The 21,502-nt window shown below is 39.9% G+C and overlaps 1 protein-coding gene across 4 annotated transcripts in view; it reads right to left on the minus strand.

Moving 5' to 3' along the window:
* ULK4 (unc-51 like kinase 4) overlaps positions 1 to 21,502 on the minus strand; it is a 502,577-nt gene that overhangs the window by 435,913 nt on the left and 45,162 nt on the right. For all 4 annotated transcript variants that reach the window (XM_069560715.1, XM_069560714.1, XM_069560717.1 and 1 more), the window contains one exon: positions 21,414 to 21,492. In XM_069560715.1, coding sequence (XP_069416816.1) covers positions 21,414 to 21,492 — 79 coding nt within the window. The remainder of the gene's footprint in view (positions 1 to 21,413; positions 21,493 to 21,502) is intronic.

Raw genomic sequence — 21,502 nt, forward strand, 5'->3', positions numbered from 1 at the left:
ATGCCAATAAAATGGACAACGTGGAAGAAATGGACAAATTCTTAGAAAAGTACAATTTTCCAAAACTGAACCAGGAAGAAATAGAAAATCTTAACAGACCCATCACAAGCACGGAAATTGATACTGTAATCAGAAATCTTCCAGCAAACAAAAGCCCAGGTCCAGATGGCTTCACAGCTGAATTCTACCAAAAATTTCGAGAAGAGCTAACACCTATCCTACTCAAACTCTTCCAGAAAATTGCAGAGGAAGGTAAACTTCCAAACTCATTCTATGAGGCCACCATCACCCTAATACCAAAACCTGACAAAGATGTCACAAAAAAAGAAAACTACAGGCCAATATCTCTGATGAACATAGATGCAAAAATCCTCAACAAAATTCTAGCAATCAGAATCCAACAACACATTAAAAAGATCATACACCATGACCAAGTGGGCTTTATCCCAGGGATGCAAGGATTCTTCAATATCCGCAAATCAATCAATGTAATTCACCACATTAACAAATTGAAAAATAAAAACCATATGATTATCTCAATAGATGCAGAGAAGGCCTTTGACAAAATTCAACATCCATTTATGATAAAAACTCTCCAGAAAGCAGGAATAGAAGGAACATACCTCAACATAATAAAAGCTATCTATGACAAACCCACAGCAAACATTATCCTCAATGGTGAAAAATTGAAAGCATTTCCCCTAAAGTCAGGAACAAGACAAGGGTGTCCACTTTCACCGCTACTATTCAACATAGTTCTGGAAGTTTTGGCCACAGCAATCAGAGCAGAAAAAGAAATAAAAGGAATCCACATTGGAAAAGAAGAAGTAAAACTCTCACTGTTTGCAGATGACATGATCCTCTACATGGAAAACCCTAAAGACTCCACCAGAAAATTACTAGAGCTCATCAATGAATATAGTAAAGTTGCAGGATATAAAATCAACACACAGAAATCCCTTGCATTCCTATACACTAATAATGAGAAAGTAGAAAAAGAAATTAAGGAAACAATTCCATTCACCATTGCAACGAAAAGAATAAAATACTTAGGAATATATCTTCCTAAAGAAACTAAAGACCTATATATAGAAAACTATAAAACACTGATGAAAGAAATCAAAGAGGACACTAATAGATGGAGAAATATACCATGTTCATGGATTGGAACAATCAATATAGTGAAAATGAGTATACTACCCAAAGCAATTTACAAATTCAATGCAATCCCTATCAAGCTACCAGCCACATTTTTCACAGAACTAGAACAAATAATTTCAAGATTTGTATGGAAATACAAAAAACCTCGAATAGCCAAAGCAATCTTGAGAAAGAAGAATGGAACTGGAGGAATCAACTTGCCTGACTTCAGGCTCTACTACAAAGCCACAGTCATCAAGACAGTATGGTACTGGCACAAAGACAGACATATAGATCAATGGAACAAAATAGAAAGCCCAGTGATAAATCCACACACATATGGACACCTTATCTTTGACAAAGGAGGCAAGAATATACAATGGAGTAAAGACAATCTCTTTAACAAGTGGTGCTGGGAAAACTGGTCAACCACTTGTAAAAGAATGAAACTAGATCACTTTCTAACACCGCACACAAAAATAAACTCAAAATGGATTAAAGATCTAAATGTAAGATCAGAAACTATAAAACTCCTAGAGGAGAACATAGGCAAAACACTCTCAGACATAAATCACAGCAGGATCCTCTATGATCCACCTCCCAGAATTCTGGAAATAAAAGCAAAAATAAACAAATGGGATCTAATTAAAATTAAAAGCTTCTGCACAACAAAGGAAAATATAAGCAAGGTGAAAAGACAGTCTTCTGAATGGGAGAAAATAATAGCAAATGAAGCAACTGACAAACAACTAATCTCAAAAATATACAAGCAACTTCTGCAGCTCAACTCCAGAAAAATAAACGACCCAATCAAAAAATGGGCCAAAGAACTAAATAGACATTTCTCCAAAGAAGACATACGGATGGCTAACAAACACATGAAAAGATGCTCAACATCACTCATTATTAGAGAAATGCAAATCAAAACCACAATGAGGTACCACTTCACACCAGTCAGAATGGCTGCGATCCAAAATTCTGCAAGCAATAAATGCTGGAGAGGGTGTGGAGAAAAGGGAACCCTCCTACACTGTTGGTGGGAATGCAAACTAGTACAGCCACTATGGAGAACAGTGTGGACATTCCTTAAAAAATTGCAAATAGAACTACCTTATGACCCAGCAATCCCACTGCTGGGCATACACACCGAGGAAACCAGAATTGAAAGAGACACATGTACCCCAATGTTCATCGCAGCACTGTTTATAATAGCCAGGACATGGAAACAACCTAGATGTCCATCAGCAGATGAATGGATAAGAAAGCTGTGGTACATATACACAATGGAGTATTACTCAGCCGTTAAAAAGAATTCATTTGAATCAGTTCTGTTGAGATGGATGAAACTGGAGCCGATTATACAGAGTGAAGTAAGCCAGAAAGAAAAACACCAATACAGTATACTAACACATATATATGGGATTTAGGAAGATGGCAATGACGACCCTGTATGCAAGACAGGGAAAGAGACACAGATGTGTATAACGGACTTTTGGACTCAGAGGGAGAGGGAGAGGGTGGGATGATTTGGGAGAATGCCATTCTAACATGTATACTATCATGTGAATTGAATCGCCAGTCTGTGTCTGACGCAGGATGCAGCATGCTTGGGGCTGGTGCATGGGGATGACCCAGAAAGATGTTATGGGGAGGGAGGTGGGAGGGGGGTTCATGTTTGGGAATGCATGTAAGAATTAAAGATTTTAAAATTTAAAAAAATAATAATAATAATAAAAAATAAATGCAAAAAATAAATAAATTTAAAAAAATAAATAAATAAAGATTTTGGCCAACCCAAAAAAAAAGGCTGTGTACAAAGACCATGGAGGCAAGGATGGAGGCAGCACAGGGGCTCAACAGCACGGACTTTCGCTCACCAAGGCTAACTTGACTGCTGCCATGGTTGAGGGGCCATCTGCCATGAACAGAGGCCAACACAGCCGTGAGAAAGCTCTGGTCCCTGGAGGGCCCAGCCTGCAAGCCAGCAGCAGACTGATTACACTGGGAGCCTCTGACCATGGAGGGACCACACTGCGCCCTCACTGGGAGAGAGGCCCCTGCAGGGAGGGGTGAGTCATTCCCACCCCAGCACTTGCGCCCACTCCACTGTCGATGGTCCTGCCCCTTTCCACCAGTCCCCCAATCACAGCTCCTTCAGGGTTCCAGGAACCACATCCATCCCAACCCACTTACTCTTTTTTTTTTTTTTTTATTCTGGGGGCCAAAGTTCAGTTCAGTTGCTCAGTCATGTCCGACTCTTTGCAACCCCATGGACAGCAGCACGCCAGGCTTCCTGTATAGCACCTTCTCACAGAGCTTACTCAAACTCATGTCCATTGAGTCGGTGATGCCATCCAACCATCTCATCCTCTGTTGTCCCCTTCTCCTCCTGCTTTTCGGTCTTTCCCAGCATCAGGGTCTTCTCCAATAAGTCAGTTCTTCACATCAGGTGGCCAAAGCATTGGAATTTCAGCTTCAGCATCAATCCTTCCAATGAATATTCAGGACTGATTTCCTTTAGAATGGACTGGTTGGATCTCCTTGCAGTCCAAGGGACTCTCAAGTCTTCTCCAACACCACAGTTCAAAAGCATTAATTCTTCAGCACTCAGCTTTCTTTATGGTCCAACTCTCACATCCATACATGATCACAGGAAAAACCATAGCCTTGACTAGATGGACCTTTGTTGGCAAAGAAACATCTCTGCTTTTTAATATGCTATCTAGGCTGGGCATAGCTTTTCTTCCAAGAAGCAAGTGTCTTTTAATTTCATGGCTGCAGTCACCATCTGCAGTGATTCTGGAGCCCAAAAAAATAAAGTCTCTCACTGTTTTCACTGTTTCTCCATCTATTTGCCATGAAGTGATGGGACGCCGGATGTCATGACCTTAGTTTTCTGAATGTTGGGTTTTAAGCCAACTTTTTCACTCTCCTCTCACTTTCATCAAGAGGCTCTTTAGTTCTTCACTTTCTGCTATAAGGGTGGTGTCATCTGCATATCTGAGGTTATTGATATTTCTCCCGGCAATCTTGATTCTAGCTTGTTTCATCCAACCCGGTATTTCGCATGATGTACTCTGCATATAAGTTAAATAAGCAGGGTGACAATATACAGCCTTGATGTACTCCTTTTCCTATTTGGAACCAGTCTGTTGTTCCATGTCCAGTTCTAACTGTTGCTTCCTGACCTGCATACAGGTTTCTCAAGAGGTAGGTCAGGTGGTCTGGTATTCCCATCTCTTTCAGAATTTTCCACAGTCTGTTGTGATCCACACAGTCAAAGGCTTTGGCATAGTCAATAAAGCAGAAGTAGATGTTTTTCTGGAACTCTCTTGCTTTTTTGATGATCCAATGGATGTTGGCAATTTGATCTCTGGTTCCTCTGCCTTTTCTAAATCCAGCTTCAGGGCCAAAAGGTGAGAACAATTCTATTACCAACCCTGGAAATGGTGTCATCCATTGTACTCATCATCCTTTTGTAAATAAACCATGATTGAATTATCCCAATTTGAGTGAGCCACCAGTTAGAGAATGAGTGACAGTTACCTTTGAAAATCTTTGCTTCCTAGTTTTTTATACTGCTTTGTGAAACCAATTAATATGGGAAACATCAGAGACTTCCCTGGTGGTCCAGCAGCTAAGGCTCCATGCTCCCAATGCAGGGGGCCTGGGCTTGATCTCTGGTCAGGGAAGTAGATCCCACAGGCCGCAACCAAGACCCAGAAGGCAAATAAATAATTTTTGAAAAAGTGACAGGTCCACCCCAACAGCTGGATTCATCCTCTCCTCCTTGGAAAAGAACACCAGAACAGCAATATTGTACACTTAGACCAATGAATAGGTTGTCAGGTTTCACTTTGAGCAACAGCCTTTTAGGTCTTCACAAACTACTGGTTATAATTTTCAGTCAGTTATACTCATTTTTTTTAAAAAAGGAAAAACTATTTGAGTCACCAGGGACATTGGATCCATATGTCATCTCAGCATCAGGGCCCCTGCAGCCTACTTTCTCGCTCAAGCAATGACATACACAGATGGCAACGATGTGGCAGCAGCTAAGGGGGGCGGCGCCAAGTCCACACCGAGAACCTGCCCACCATGACGAGAACAGGAATGCTGTCCCAAGACATGTCTTTTTACCAGTGTGGGGTATTGTCACGACTCCTAGCAATCACAACAGAAAAAGATGCATACTCCTCCTTTCCACTCTTCTTCACCTTCCTCTGGTGACCACAGACTAATCCTGCCACAGATGGGGGAAGGGGCCACTCCAGGCAGAGGAAACCAAGCCAGATGTCTATCACAGGCACAGCCACACCGTGGCAGGTCCCCTCTTCTGCACCTGATGCAAGCATCTTCTGTGGTGCAACTGGCATATATACATGTGTTGAAGGTTAAAATGACTGTTTTCTTCTGGGGAACAGCAGAACACAATTATGCATGCTCACTATATAAATGTTTTCCTAAGAACTCAAGTTACCATTATCTGATAATAAAATTGAATCTTTTTGATATATAATAATTTAAAAGCTATGGCACAGAGATATAACTCCAATACCGTAGTTTGGAGCTGGCTACATATAGTTTATATATATATATATATATAACAAGCTCACATCTATATATATATATATACACACAACTAGTATTATTTGTTACTATATTCTTAACATCATCTTTCCAACACTCCTCAGATAGAAATACAACAGAAGCTCATTTTTAAATTGCATTTCTCTGCTTCAGGGATCAGCTCTGATGAGTTGTATTCTCGACAATTCTTTCCATCACCAATTCTCTTCCCATGTTTCTTTCATCTAACAGAAAATTAAATGTGATGGTTTGCTAGTTCCCAAGGATTACTAAATTACATCACATTCAAATATATAAGCCTCACAATGGCTGCTCTAAAAATATTAAGCCCAGGTAAAATGAGCATAAAAATTAGTCAGACAGAAAACACAGAAGCTAAAAATCATTCTACAAGATGTCAGGTAAGAAATTATAAATGAATTCTATCATTATAAGAAATTAGGAAACACGCCTTTTAAATATGCTTTGATGTAAGATGTTTAATTTGTATGCAGAAGTTGATTCAAATATGCCAATTCCCCAAATGATACGAACTTCAACATCATGGCTTAATACAACAAACCCAGAACATTTCACATCATTCTACACAAAGGCATGAACATGATTCAACTCCTGCTGTGTGAATTTCAACACATTTTATCTCTCATGATGTCCAAAAGGTAAGAGAAGAAGTTTGTTTAGCAGGGAGGTGCAAGGGCAAATTCACTGAAACTCATAAGGGGAAGGATTATACATGACACCAGTCCCAGCTCAGGGCCTTGCACAAGCCAGAAATGGTCACACAGTGTCTGGTGTGAAAGATGGTGTCCTCCAGCCCTCCAGCACAGGAACCACCGAGGAGGCCGAAGTGAGGGACACAGCCCTGCGGGGCCACTGAGTAACTCTGACAAGAAGGGGAACGGACTCTACAAGGCAGGGGTAGTTTCTCAGGGAAACACACAGCACCATTTCTACAGATGGCCATCACCAAGAAAATCCTGCTCCAATGCAGCTTTTAGAGAGAAAAAAGTTCACAAAAACATGGTTAATGTATCAAGAGTTCTCCCCACGGGCAATACTTTGTTGAGGGCTCTGTCCTGGGCTGTAACACAAACCCTCACGTACACAGCACTGATCTTAAGGGAGTCCTTCCTGTGGGACAGATTTCAATAGCACTTTATCCAATTGAGACAGAGATCATTCTCCCTGAGATTTTGGTGGAAAATCGATGTCTCTCTGTGCTTCACGTGGCCCTGCTGAGCAGCAAGCATCTTGAGCCAGAATCGAAGTGTGTCCTTTGAGGTGAGGTGAGGCTGGTGTCCTCCTCACTCTGGCTGACCATCTCAAACCCTTGGTCTTGACCAAGGACCTGTGGTTCTGAGTCTTGCATCATTACATCACACTGTCATGATGATGACTTGAGCTCAGCGCCCTCAGCGACTGACCCCTGGCTCACACTTCCTGTCCACTGAGGCCACGGGCTCCTGGCTCACCACCGTCCTCTCCACCTGTACTCCTGCCCCCATCTTCAGCCAAGTGGCCATCTCCGTGAAGGGCACACCAGAACCCTGACCATACAACAGTCGCTTGAGCTCATCACTCACTTCCTGAACCTCTACCCTGAATCAGCCGCTGACCCACCATCACACCTGGAGCCCTCATCGTATACCCAATACTTCTCCAATTCAAACGCTCCCTCACCGCCACTCAGAGCTTCTCTCCAGCTTCCTTATCCAAAGCCCTTCAGCAACATTTCTTTAAACAGCCAAGCCCATGAGCCCACCACCTTCTCACAGTCTTTACATGCTTTACAGACAGGGTTCTGGGGAGAAAGACAAAACAGCAAGGCCTCAGGCAATAGGGCCTGGGAGTGACCACTCCCTCCCCTCGACAGACTCAACCCTTCCCTTGATTAAAACCCAACTGTCTTCCACAGAACATCACACAACCACTAGGCAGACTGATGAAGAATTTAAGGTGAAATAAATCAAACTCGGTTTCTATGGAGCCCTCTTTTCTTACCATTCTGAGATGACAGCTCCGAATCTTCTCTGCCTTTCTGCAGTGGTGACCTTGATGTACTCCATCATCAGAAGCCATTAGATACAAGATCCCTCATTCTCCACCACCAAATCTTACCCCCACTCCATCTACATTGATTAATCCTTTCTTGCTGTGACAGTGAACTGTATCCATTCTCTCCTTTAAGGCAATCAGCCTGTTATCATTCATGCTGTGTTGCCTGCCCTGCCCCTTTTCATAAAGCTAAATGAACCTGATGTTGTATAAATATAAACAAACAAACATCGATGTATGTACTCTTACACACATATGTGTGTGTGTGGACATTACACTGTATGGGGGGGTGTGGGTTGAATTCACCAGTGAACTCATACAAGCCCAGAGCTGTTTTGGGCAGAAGGCTTTTTACTAATGTATTCACAGACACGGAGTTTTCCAAATTTGTGTCTTCTTCCATCAGTTCCAGAAAGTTCTGTTATTCGGGCAACCTGACCATTTAAGTCATCAGGTAAGCAGGCATGAAGTTACTCAGTCCCTTGAATGTTTGGTTTTCTCCCTGCTGTCTTCCTTTCAGTCCTGATATTGTTTATTTGCATTTTCTCTTTATTTTCCTTTGGCTATAAGTTTTAATAATTTTAAGTTGACAAAATATGAACTATTGGTTTTTACTGGGTTTTAGATACTTATTTTTCCAGTTCATTGATTTCAGCTCTTACTTTTTATTATTTCCTTTAATAGAGTTGGGTTGAATTTCCTCTAAGTTTCTTAAAATGGAACTTAAAACATTTTTGATTTACAATATAGTGGTTTTCAAACTATAGTCCCAGAACCAACAACATTAAAAAGTCATCTGGGAACTTACTGAGACACAAATGCTCATGCCCTCCTCCAGACCTACTGAATGAGAAACGCTGGAGGGGAGGTCCAACAATCCACATTTTAACAAACCTTCCCAGTGATTCTGATATGCATGAGGCTGTTCTTCGCCATACAAGCACTTAAAGCTGTGGATTACTCCCCTGTTAGTACCACCTGAACAGCATCACAGAAACCTCGATGTGTTAGGTGTCCTTCATCATTAAGTTTGAATGTTACATAAATCCTCTTGGGAGATCTTCCTTAACACATGAGTTACTGTTGGTGGGAATGTAAACTGGTACAGGCACTATGAAGAACAGTACGAAGGTTCCTTAGAAAACTAAAATTAGAGTCACCAGTAAGATCCACTCCTGGGCATGTATCTGGAGAAAAGTCTAATTTGAGAAGACATACACCGATAGTGTTCACTGCAACACTATTTACAATAGTCAAGACATGAAGACAATCTAAACGCCCATCGACAGATGAATGGATAAAGAAAATGCAGTAGGTTAAATATATACGCAATGGAACCTACTCAGCCATAAAAAAAGAATGAAATAATGGCATTTGCAGCAACATGGATGAACCTAAAAAATATCATACTACATGAAGTAAGCCAGACAAAGACAAATACGATACCACTTCTGTGTGGAACTTTTTTAAAGAAGATACAAATGAACTTACTTGCAAAACAGAAATAGATCCACAGAAATAGAAAACAAACTTATGGTTACCAAAGGGGAAAGGAGCAGGGGATAATTTAGGAATCTGGGACTAGCATATATACACTCCTATAAAAATAGATAAGCAACAAAGACCTAGTATACAGCATAGGAAGCTATACTCAATATCTTGTATAAGAGAAAAGAATGTGACAAAGAATAGATCTATATCAGTTCAGTCACTTAGTTGTGCCCAACTCTTCGTGACCCCATGAATCGCAGCACGCCAGGCCTCCCTGTCCATCACCAACTCCCGGAGTTCACTCAGACTCACATCCATCGAGTCAGTGATGCCATCCAGCCATCTCATCCTCGGTCGTCCCCTTCTCCTCCTGCCCCCAGTCCCTCCCAGCATCACAGTTTTTTCCAATGAGTCAACTCTTCGCATGAGGTGGCCAAAGTACTGGAGTTTCAGCTTCAGCATCATTATCTCGTGTAACTAAATCACTGCCCTGAACATCTGAAACTAGCACAACATTTTGAGCCAACAATACTTCAATTAAATAATTCATGAAACTGATGAATAAAGAAAACAAACATCAGATACTTAAAAGTAATTTGCTTAATTTCTAAACATTTGAGAAATTTTCTAGATTTCCTCTTATTAACTTCTAATTTCATCCCATCACTGTAAGAGAATATATCCTAAGTGATGTTAATCTTTTGTTAAGATATGTTTTATGGCTGACAATACTGTCTTAGTGAATATTCAGTGTGCATTTTAAATAACTGTATTTTACAGTTGTTTGAATTAGTATTCTATAAATGTCAGTTAATTCAATTTCATTCATATCATTCAAATCTTCTATCAATATGTTCTTTTTTTCTTGCCTGTTTAAAAAATATTCAATTTTTAACATATTTAGTAACATATTTGTCTACTTCTCCTTTTAGTTCTGTCAATTTTCCCTTTATTTTAAAGTGCTCACAGTTGGTACATACAAATTCAGGGTTGTACATATAAATTCCTAATGCACTGAAGGAGCCTCCCTGGTGGCTCAGTGGTAAAGAATGCAGCTCCCACAGAGGTCCTTTGTCTCCATAGGTTAGTTCATTCCTGAGTATTCAATTTTGTTGCAGTGGTGAAAGGAACTGTTTCCTTAGTTTCTCTGACTTTTCACTGTTAATGTATAGGAATGCAAGGGATTTCTGTGTATTAAATTTTATATCCTGCAATTTTACTATATTCACTGATTAGCTCTAATAATTTTCTGGTGGCATCTTTAGGGTTTTCTATGTAAAGAATCATGTCATCTTCAAACTGTGAGAGTTTTACTTCTTTTCCAAACCGGATTCCTTTTCTTTCTTTTTCTTATCTGATTGCTGTGGCTAGAACTTCGAAAACTATGCTGAATAACAGTGGCGAGAGTAGGCACCCTTGTCTTGGCCCTGATTTTAGAGGAAATGCTTTCAATTTTTCACGATTAAGAATAATGTTTGAAATGGGTTTGTCATATACGGCCTCTATTATGTTGACACATGTTCCTTCTATGCCTACTTTCTGGACAAACTTTTTATTATAAAGGTGACCATATAGTCTTTATTTTTCAGTTTGTTGATATGGTATGTCACACTGACTGATTTGCATGTATTGAAGAATCCTTGCATCCCTGAGATAAAGCCTGTTTGATCATGATATATGATCTTTTTAATGTGTTGTTGGATTCTGTTTGCTAGATTTTGTTGAGGATTTTTATAAGACACTGATGAAAGAAATTAGAGATGACACAAATAGATGAAGAGATATACCATGTTCTTGGATTGGAAGAATGAATACTATGAAAATGACTACACTATCCAAAGCAATCAGTAGATTCAATGCAATCCCCATCAAACTACCAACGGTATTTTTCACAGACCTAGAACAAATAATTTCACAATTTGTATAGAAACACAAAAGACCCCAAATAGCCAAAGCAATTCTGAGAAAGAATGGAGCTGGAGGAATCAACCTTTCTGACTTCAGACTTTATTACAAAGCTACAGTTATTAAGACAGTATGGTACTTGCACAAAAACAGAAATATAGACCAATGGAACAGGAGAGCAAGCCTGGAGATAAATCCACGCACTTATGGTCACCTTGCCTTTGACAAAGGAGGCAAAGATACACAACGGAGAAAAGACAATCTCTTCAATAAGTGATGCTGGGAAAACTGGGCAACTACGTGTGAAAGAATAAAATTAGAACACTTCCTAACACCACACACACACACACACACACACACACACACACACACACACAACCCTCAAAATGGATTAAAGACCTAAATGTAAGACCAGAAACTATAAAACTTAAGAGAAAAACATAGGCAGAACCCTCTTTGTCATAAACCACAGCAAGATCCTCTATGACCCACCTCCTAGAGTAATGGAAATAAAAACAAAAACAAACAAATGGGACCTAATTAAAAGCTTTTGCACAACTAAGGAAACCATAAGCAAAGTGAAAAGACAACCCTCAGAATAAGTGGCAAAATGGCAAATGAAACAACTGACAAAGAACTAATCTCCAAAATACACAAGGTCAATACCAGAAAAACAAACCACCCAATCAGAAAATGGGCAGAAGACTTAAACAGACATTTCTCCAAAGAAGACATATGGATGGCTAATAAACACATGAAAAGACAACCAACATCGCTTGTTATTCAGTTCAGTTGCTCAGTCGTGTCCAACTCTTTGCGACCCCACGGACTGCAGCACGCCAGGCCTCCCTGTCCATCACCAACTCCCCGAGTTCACTCAAACTCACGTCCATCGAGTTGGTGATGCCATCCAGCCATCTCATCCTCTGTTGTGTTATTAGAGAAATGCAAATCAAAACGACAATGAGATATCACCTCACATGGATCAGAATGGCCATCATCAAAAAATCTACAAACAGTAAATGTTGGAGAGGATGTGGAGAAGACAGAACCCTCTTACACTGTTGGTGGGGATGTAAATTGATACAGCCACTATGGAGAACAGTATGGAGGTTCCTTAGAAACCTAGGAATAAAACTTACCATATGACCCAGCAATCCCAGTACTAGGCATACACCCTGAGGAAATCATAACTGAAAAAGAAACGTACTCCAGTGTTCACTGCAGCACTCTTTACAATAGCTGGGACACAGAAGCAACCTAGACGTCCATCAACAGATGAATGGGTAAAGAAGTTGCAGTCACATACACCACGGAATATTACTCAGGTATAAAAAGGAATGCATTTGAGTCGGTTCTAATGAAGTGGACAAACCTAGAGCCTATTATACAAAGTGCAGTAAGTCAGAAAGAGAAAGACAAATATTGTATATTAACAGATATATATGGAGTCTAGAAAGATAGTACTGATGAACCCATCTACAGGGCAGCAGTGGAGATGCAGACACCGAGAACAGACTTATGGACACAGTGAGGGGGAGGGAAGGTGGGATGATTTGAGAGAGCAGCCCTGAATCATACACATTACCATGTGTAAAGTACACAGACAGTGGGGATTTTCTGTATGACAGAGGGAACCCAAAGTTAGTGTTCTGCGACAACCAAGAGGGATGGGGTGGGGAAGGAGGTTTAAGAAGGAGGGACAGATGCATACCTATGGCTGATTCATGCTGCTGTATGGCAGAAACCATCACAATATTGTCAAGTAACTATCATCCGATTCAAAATTTCTAAAATTTTTTTTTAAAAAAGAATCTGCCTGCCAATGCAGGAGACACAGGTTCAATCCCTGAGTCAGGAAGATCCTCTGGAGAAGGAAATGGCAACCTACTCCAGTATTTTTGCCAGGAAAATGCCATGGACAGAGGAGCCTGGCAGGCTACAGTCCATGACGTCTCAAAAGAGTGGGACACGACTTTGCAACTCAAACAACAACAAAACGCATTGAAACTTTAATTATGAAACACCTATCTCTATCTCTAGTGTTACTCCCTCAGTATCTATCTTTTTATTAACATAGCCATGCAGCTTTCTTATTGGTAGTGTTTCTATGGTATATCTTTTCCCATGTTTTAGTCTATCTTCATATTTAAAGTATGTCTTATGTAAGCTTCATATAGCTAGGTTTCTCCTTTTAATCCAGTATGACAACTTGTGCCTTTTAAATGAAGTATCTAGGCCACTGAACTTTAATGTGATTGTTAATGTGATGTGGTTTAAGTCTATCATCTTGCCATTCACCTTCTATTTGTCCCATTTGATCTTTCTCCCTTTAATCCTCCTTTCCCAACTTACTTGTGACTGAGTTCAGAATTGCATTGCATTTCTTCTACTGACCAAATTAGCTATAGCTGTTTGCTTACTTTTTTACTAGATACTCTTGAGATTATGATAGCATCTGTTAAGTAATCACATTTCACCTTACATCAGCATTACCCTATTTCACATACAAAACACATACAATGTATACATACAACATAATATATACATAAACTATAGAATGAGCTAGAAAAAAATGTTTGATGAGATAATTGTTGGAAATTTTCCAAAATTTTCTGAAGTCTCCAGCTAACTTGGAGACTGTGTGTTTGTGTTTTGAGTGACACTCCCTGGAGCCCAGCAGAAAGCAGTAGGGTGAGAGGTCAGAAATTTCAACAATTGCCCAGAGCTGGGGATATAAGAGTTTGGCGATCAAGTCCCACCAAGTTAGGAACTGGGATTCAGTCCCTTGACCTAGGAAGACTGCTGGGTTCTCCTTGGAGCAAAGGCCCGAGGATAAGCCAGTTGAAAACATAGGTCACACAATCAGCTTCCTTTCTTCCAAGCTGGGCGTCCCCTCCACCTTTTACCTACTTCTGTTTTATATTCTGTCTAGATTCCTTATCATTATTGGCAGAAGCTTCTCATCCATTACCAGAACCACAACCCCAACCCAGGTCTGATTTTTATGTCAGTTTCTCACCTGGGAAGAAGTGTAAATGCACACTCCGAACAGTAATAAAACCAAAAAGACTCTGGTTACAAACTTATATAAAAACTTTAAACTCTTCTAGAGCTAAAGATAAAATCAACAAGCTTCCCTGATATCTCCCAGTGTAGATATCTCCCGGGAGATATCTCCTTTTCTTATTCTTCCTGCAAATTCCCCTTCTTCCTAAAGGTGTAGCTCTTCAAGAGCCTTAGTTCCAACTAACTGCTGCTGGGCTAGGCCTCAACTTCTATTATCAAGTTCCACAGATCTCAAAACTCCACAACAGTAACCGCCACCCAACCCTGCCTCGGAGAGCCTCAGTCTTACCATTTCACATTTCAGCTCCCTGTTTCTGACTTGTGTGAATTTCCCTTACTTTCCCAGACATCCAACTAAGTATTTTAAAAGTCTTTGTTACATTTTATCCTGGATTTCTAGATTTTTTTTTGTTTTGCTGCTATGGGAGGATTTCCAAGTAATCTAAGTAGCTAAGTTGTTATAGTTCGAAAAACATGTTATTTTATAAGTAGAAAAAAAAAGTATAATAGACAGTACATGGGGAAAACTCTAGGTAAAAATAACTTCATTTATGTAACATGAAACATGAACAGCCTGCACAGTGGAACAAGTATCATTTGTTCTTCCAAAAAGTGATACGTTGGAAATGAGGATTGTGGGAAATAAGGACCATGACAGAGCTCACTGTGCGCAGCTGTTTCAGTGATGAAAAGCTACAGCATGCAAGGCACCAGGGGAGCGGGGCAACTGTGCAGCGTAACAGAGAGCAAGAGCCTCAAGCAGACACGGTGTACCACAACCTGCAAGATAGGTGCCGGAACAGTCAACTGTCTGTAAACACAGTTCATCATGTCCTGCGTTTAGAGTCCCACAGGCATACAACGTTCAGAGAGAACGAAGCTGGATAATGCTTCATAGCACTGTGTATCTACCGCTTCACATAAAATTCAAATCTAAAACCACAGGGAATTCGGCTCTATGTTATGTGGCAGCCTGCATGGGAGGGCATTTTGGGGGAGAATGGATACATGTATATGTCTGGCTGAGTCCCTCTGCTGTCCGCCTCAAGATATTACAACATTGTTAATTAGCTATACTCTAATACAAAACAAAAAGCTTAAAAAAAAAAGTCTAAAACCAATTCAATAGAAGGCCGTATAACAGAGAATCAATACCCTCAAGTTAAGAATTCATAAGATAGTGATTATCCTACCAAAAAAAATTAGGACATAAAAAGTAAAATAAATTTGAAAACTGGATGAATTTTCAAACAGTAACAGCAATAATACAGTTGCATACACAATGAATTAAGTGAATGAGTCTGTTGAAAATGAGAGAAAAACACAATGGGAATCAGTGACAGTTAATACACTGATTAGCATGTCATGAACTAAAATCATGAGTTTTAATTTAGAAAAAGGTTAACACAAGAGAGTTACAATTCATGTGAGTCTTTAAGTTATTTTCTTACTGTACACTCAACTTGGCAGTGAAAGTGACCCTGCAAAGGAGATGTCTGGCATCACCTCTTTAATCAAATGATCCTAGTAAGTTCAAACACTATATGTTTCCTGACACGATGAAATACGAAGGACCCAACATCATCTATGATATAGTATTTCTAAAAAGAATTTAACTGGAATCCATCAAGTCTCTAGACCTAACTTAAAATTTATAGGAAACGTTGGGACTAGAGAATCAAATTTAATGAGAACACGAGAAAGCAAATAGACAAATTTGAATACTGCACAAGGCAACTCACTTATGAGACTTTTCAAGAACTTAGTGTCATGGGGGGGGGGAACCATGGGGAGAGAAATCCAGAAAAACTACGAGCAAGAAGAATGCAACAGAGCATTATAAAGATGTTAATACATCACGAGTGGAAGGCCTTCTAAAGATGCTGGGGGGTTTAATTTTAGGACTGCCATTGACATAACCTACCTATTAATAGAGATAGGAATAAAACCCATACAATCACCTCTATAGACATCACAGAATCAAATTCAACACTCATTCGTGTTAAAAAATATGCTAAAAATAAAGAACTTGTTAGATGCTAATTTACCATGATTTTATACCACAGCCAAGTATTAATGAGAACACAGAGCATTGAAAAGCCTCTCTCACTGGTGGAAGGATTTTAAGGCTGTACAACTGTTTCAGAAACCAGTTTAGATGACCCTGTGAAGTTGACCATACACATATCCTATGACCTAGCAATTCTAACGCCTAGGTTTATGCAACAGAAGGCTCACATAAGTGCATTAGAATGTTTTTACAAGATTTACCTGTAATAGCCAAACATGGCAAACAACCCGAGTGTCCATCACCAGTGGTGTGACGGTGTAATGGGAGGGGATCACAGACACCCAAAAGGAGGGTGCATTTCACAAACATGACATGAAACAGAAGAAGCCAGAGGCCACGTGCCGTGTGATTCGATTTGAATATAACTCAGTAACAGGCAAAGTAATCACAGCATCAGAAGGCACTGCAGCAGTCACCTTCAGAGCCAAGGGAGAGATTAGTGATCAAGATCAGGCCCGAAGGACCTCCTGGCACACTGGCAAGGTTCCGTTTCTTGAACCAGGGGCCGTTTCCTGGGTTTCCGCTTTGGAACAATTCACTGAGCATGAAATGTATGTTTTGTGCACATTTCTGTATATTTGTAACACTTCAGTAAAAAGAGTATTACCATCTTTAATCCAAAAAGCACGCACAAAGCAATCCCTGAGTCTATAATCCCAAAATATGTAACACAAAAGGAAAAAATATATAATTATATATCAAATTGGTGATAAGATTATTTGAATTGATCGGAAAACACAGTTTCTGTCTGTAGATTGTATCCCATGGACCAAAAAATAATAGTAACTTAAACAGCACTTTTTAATTTTACTGTTAGTAATAATATGGTTATTACTTTTAAACCATTTATTCTCAACTATCCGTTAAAGAAGATAAGTGTATTGATGTCATGAGCAATTAAGGTTTTCAGCCTCTAACAAGAGCACTGGAATTTTTAAACAGAAAAGTTGTGAACTGAAAGTACAGGTACGAGTGAACTTGCGATTTTTCTCTTTACGAACAATTCCTAGCTAGAAAAAACGACAATCCCAACATCAGTGACACCCAGACCCGGACTGTGCTCTCTAAGCACCACGGTCAGCTAAAATTAAATACGGTTTCCTGTAGAACTGACTTCAGAACTAAAGGCTGACTATTCCCAAGAATAGTGAAATCTTGTTGACAGAAAGCAACTAAGTTATCAGAGACAATAATCGGCTCACGCAGAGTGGAGAAAGGAGCAAACTCGAACGGGCTCTTGAGTTCCATCTCAGTCCGAAAGACTAATGCCTACAGAAGCCTGAAATATCCAAACATACATATGTAGATCCGTAATTTCTTCATACAAAAAAAAAAAAAAATCTCACTGGACAGAATTAGGACTACTAATGCACAATGTGTTACTCTGAATATTGGTCTACAAAGGTGGATAATCATTCATCCTGCCTTTGCTAAACACTCTGTATTTTTGGATAACCAATTAGCTGAGATGGGAAAGTTCTAATACCAGCTGTAAATGAGAAAGGAATTATAGAAAGAAAAGTATCATTTTGGGAACACTAAAGGACTATGCCACTAGGCACCGATCATCGATAGAGGCTAGAACTCTTAAGAGTGATGGAGAAGTTCAAAATCATAGCGTTGACAGCACTCGAAGCTAGTGACCAATCACACTATCACCAACCAGACATTATTATATGCATCTTCCTGTGATGCTTATAATGCATATTATATGCATTTTCCTTCAGGAAACACAGAGCACCAACTAGGAAGAATTCCAACCCTTTCTCCATAAAACAACTTGAATCTCAGCAAGTCTACAGATCTAACAAGCAGTTCATGGGAAACACGGGTGAGAGAAGACCACAAAGGACAGAATAAAACTTAATGAAATTCAGCTCTGGTTAAAACAAGTGCCAATTTGTCTTTGATAAATAAATGGCACTAAAAGATAACAGGAAAATGTTTGAAATTCAGGGACTTAATAGTCAATGTTCTCTAAATGTAGTACCGCCTTGTTTCAGTCCTGGTTCAATGAAAAAATACACAATGACATGTGTGAGACATCAGGGAAATCTGAACACTGACTGGTACTAAATATTAGGCAACCACTGTCGATTGTGTTAGCTGTGGTAACAGCATGGTGGTTGTATCTTTTTAAAGCCTTTTCTGTTAGATATATATACCAGAGCATTTATGAGCACAGTATGAGGTCTAGGATTTTTTTTTTTTTAATACTATATCGGGGGTTAGGGCGTGGGAATTTCCCTGGCAGTCCAGTGGTTAGGATTCCACACTTTCTCCTGGGGGCTGGAGTTCAATCCCTGGTCAGGAAACTAAGATCCTGCAAGCAGGCCACATAGCACCGCAAAAAAGGAAACAAACAAAAAAAAAACTGTAACAGCGGAGGGGGAAGACAGAGGGAGGAAACAGGGAGGGGGAGTGAGAGGGTAAGAGGACAGACAGACAGTATTCATAAAATCTCAGTAACTGTTGGAAGTGATCTCAGTATTTCAGTCTCTCTACTTGTATGTATATTGAGATTTTCCATAATGAAAATATTTAATGAAGGGATCAAACTAGAGTACTGTAAATATTCCTTCCAGTTCTGAATCTTAAGGTTTTATATTCCATTTCCTAAGATATATCCACCGCATGTTTAAGACTTAAATATACGTAACATAATATAATATGTATTTGTATTATTACACATAAGAACCACAACAAACTCAGGGTGATAAATGTGTTGCCTAGGAGGAAAAGTATAAGAAGCTGGCTATATTTTTCTGTAGAAAACATAAGGAAGAATTTAATAGATGCTTCTAAATATATACCAGAGACCACAACTAGCTCTTTTCTGTAGCCAGTGATGGCAGAATAAGATGGAAGGGACTTAAACTGTATCATAAGAAAAGTAAAATAGACTTTTCTCCATCCATCTCTTCAGTCTCCTTGTAACAAATTATACTGCCACACTTTCCTGCCATTCTTGTAATCGTTTATTAAATCTTTTAACATGGACTGAATACCAGATGTACACACGTTACTTGGCTGGCTAGGCACCATGGATTACAGTGATGAATAATGAGGTTCTATAAAAAGAGAATGAAATGGTGCCATTTGCAGCAACATGGATAGACAGAGATTATGGTACTAAGTGAAGTAAGACAGAGAAAGACAAGCATCATATGATATCACTTATAGATGGAATCTTTTAAAAAGAAAGATAATACATACCACCTATATACAAAACAGAGACAGACAACAGACAAAGAAAAAAAAAAAAACTTATAGCTACCAAAGGGGAAAGGGGAGGAGGATAAATTAAGAGTTTTGGATTAACATATATACACTGCTGCTAAGCCACTTCAGTCATGTCCAACTCTGTGCGACCCCATAGACGGCAGCCCACCAGGCTCCCCGCTCCCTGGGATTCTCCAGGCAAGAACACTGGAGTGGGTTGCCATTGCCTTCTCCAATGCATTAAAGTGAAAAGTGAAAGTCAAGTCGCTCAGTCGTGTCCAACCCTCAGCGACCCCATGGACTGCAGCCTTCCAGGCTCCTCCATCCATGAGATTTTCCAGGCAAGAGTACTGGAGCGGGGTGCCATCGCCTTCTCCAATATATATACTACTATATATAAAATAGGTAACAAACACGGGCCTACTTGTATAGCACAGAACACCATACCTAGTATTTCATAATAACTAATAAGGGAAAAGAGTCTGAAAAAAGAAGAGATATAAGCAGATACACATATAACTGAATCACTTTGCTGGACATCTGAGAGTGACACACTGAAAACCAATTATATTCCAATAAAAAATTCTTTTAATAAAATAAAATGAGGTCTATGCCTTTAAAATGCCTGCTGCTGCTGCTGCTAAGTCACTTCAGTCGTGTCCGACTCTGTGCGACCCCACAGACGGCAGCCCATCAGGCTCCGCCGTCCCTGGGATTCTCCAGGCAAGAACACTGGAGTGGGCTGCCATTTCTTTCTCCAATGCATGAAAGCCTACAGGATCTTCAACCACGAGATTTACTGAAACGTCCTGGAGAAATCAGGGCACATCTCACCCTTGAAATTTTATTAATGATTTACTGAAAAACTACATATGAACACACAACTGTGCTACAGAAACCTCGTCTCAAGAGTTCTGAACCTAAGGCTCATAGATGGGCCTCACAGGAATCCGCATCTCCTGAAATGACTGCACTGTTCTCAAGAGGCTGTTATGGCTTTCCTTAATCTAAAATGAACTGGAATCACATCTCATGCAGCAGAAACCAAAACAACAGGGAAACGATGAACAAAGTGCCACGTACCTGCCAAGCTTATTTCTCCCTGAAGTTCTAACTTGTAAAACTTTGCTTCCAGTGTTTGAGCGTCCTCTAGGGGTTGTCTCAATTGCTACAGTCAATTGGTCTTAATGGTGGTGTACCTTGTAAAACTTTGTTTCCTGTGTTTGAGTGCCATCTAGTGGTTGTTTTCGATTGTTACAGAACTAAAAATTTTGTTGGATTCCATGGACATGAACTTGGGCAAATTTCAGGAGATACTGAGAGGCAGGGAGGCTTGGGGAGCTGCAGTCCAAGGGATTTCAAAGAGTCGGACACGACTCAGTGACTGGACAACACAACACAAAAATCTTGTAAGCAATAACAGAATTTTTAAAAAGATGGCATTACAAAGGAGCACCTGACACAATTTCAAGTTATTTTCAAAATCCCTCCTTATCCAACAGAAAACAATTCACAATGTAGTATATCTTAATTCAAAAATTTCCTAGATAGCTAAATACACACTACTACTTTTTCAAAGTAACATCGGCAGACATCCAAGAAACCTAGTTAATGAAACAAGCTTTATCCAAAAATTGTTGAAATCACGATGAATAGAGCCCTGAAGCCAGGTAACTCCACCACACCACCCTCAATAGCTGCCAGTGCTGAAAATGAGAGGCTGCTGAAGTGTGAAGGTCTACTGAGGTTACTTCATAGCAGCTACCTCATTCCACGAAAAACACTTACGTGAAAACCCACGAGAGCTGTATGTTCTAAAATTGAGAACATTCTCTGCCATTCGTAACATTTCAGTAATGAAACAAATTACCTCAATAACAGGCGCGTTTTCCTGGAGCTCAGTTGTGTGCGAGGCCAGTAAACCAATCACCCGAGCGACCTTGGCCCTTCTGTAAACAG

Source organism: Ovis canadensis, chromosome 19 (assembly GCF_042477335.2).
Source record: "Ovis canadensis isolate MfBH-ARS-UI-01 breed Bighorn chromosome 19, ARS-UI_OviCan_v2, whole genome shotgun sequence".
NCBI lineage: Eukaryota > Metazoa > Chordata > Mammalia > Artiodactyla > Bovidae > Ovis > Ovis canadensis.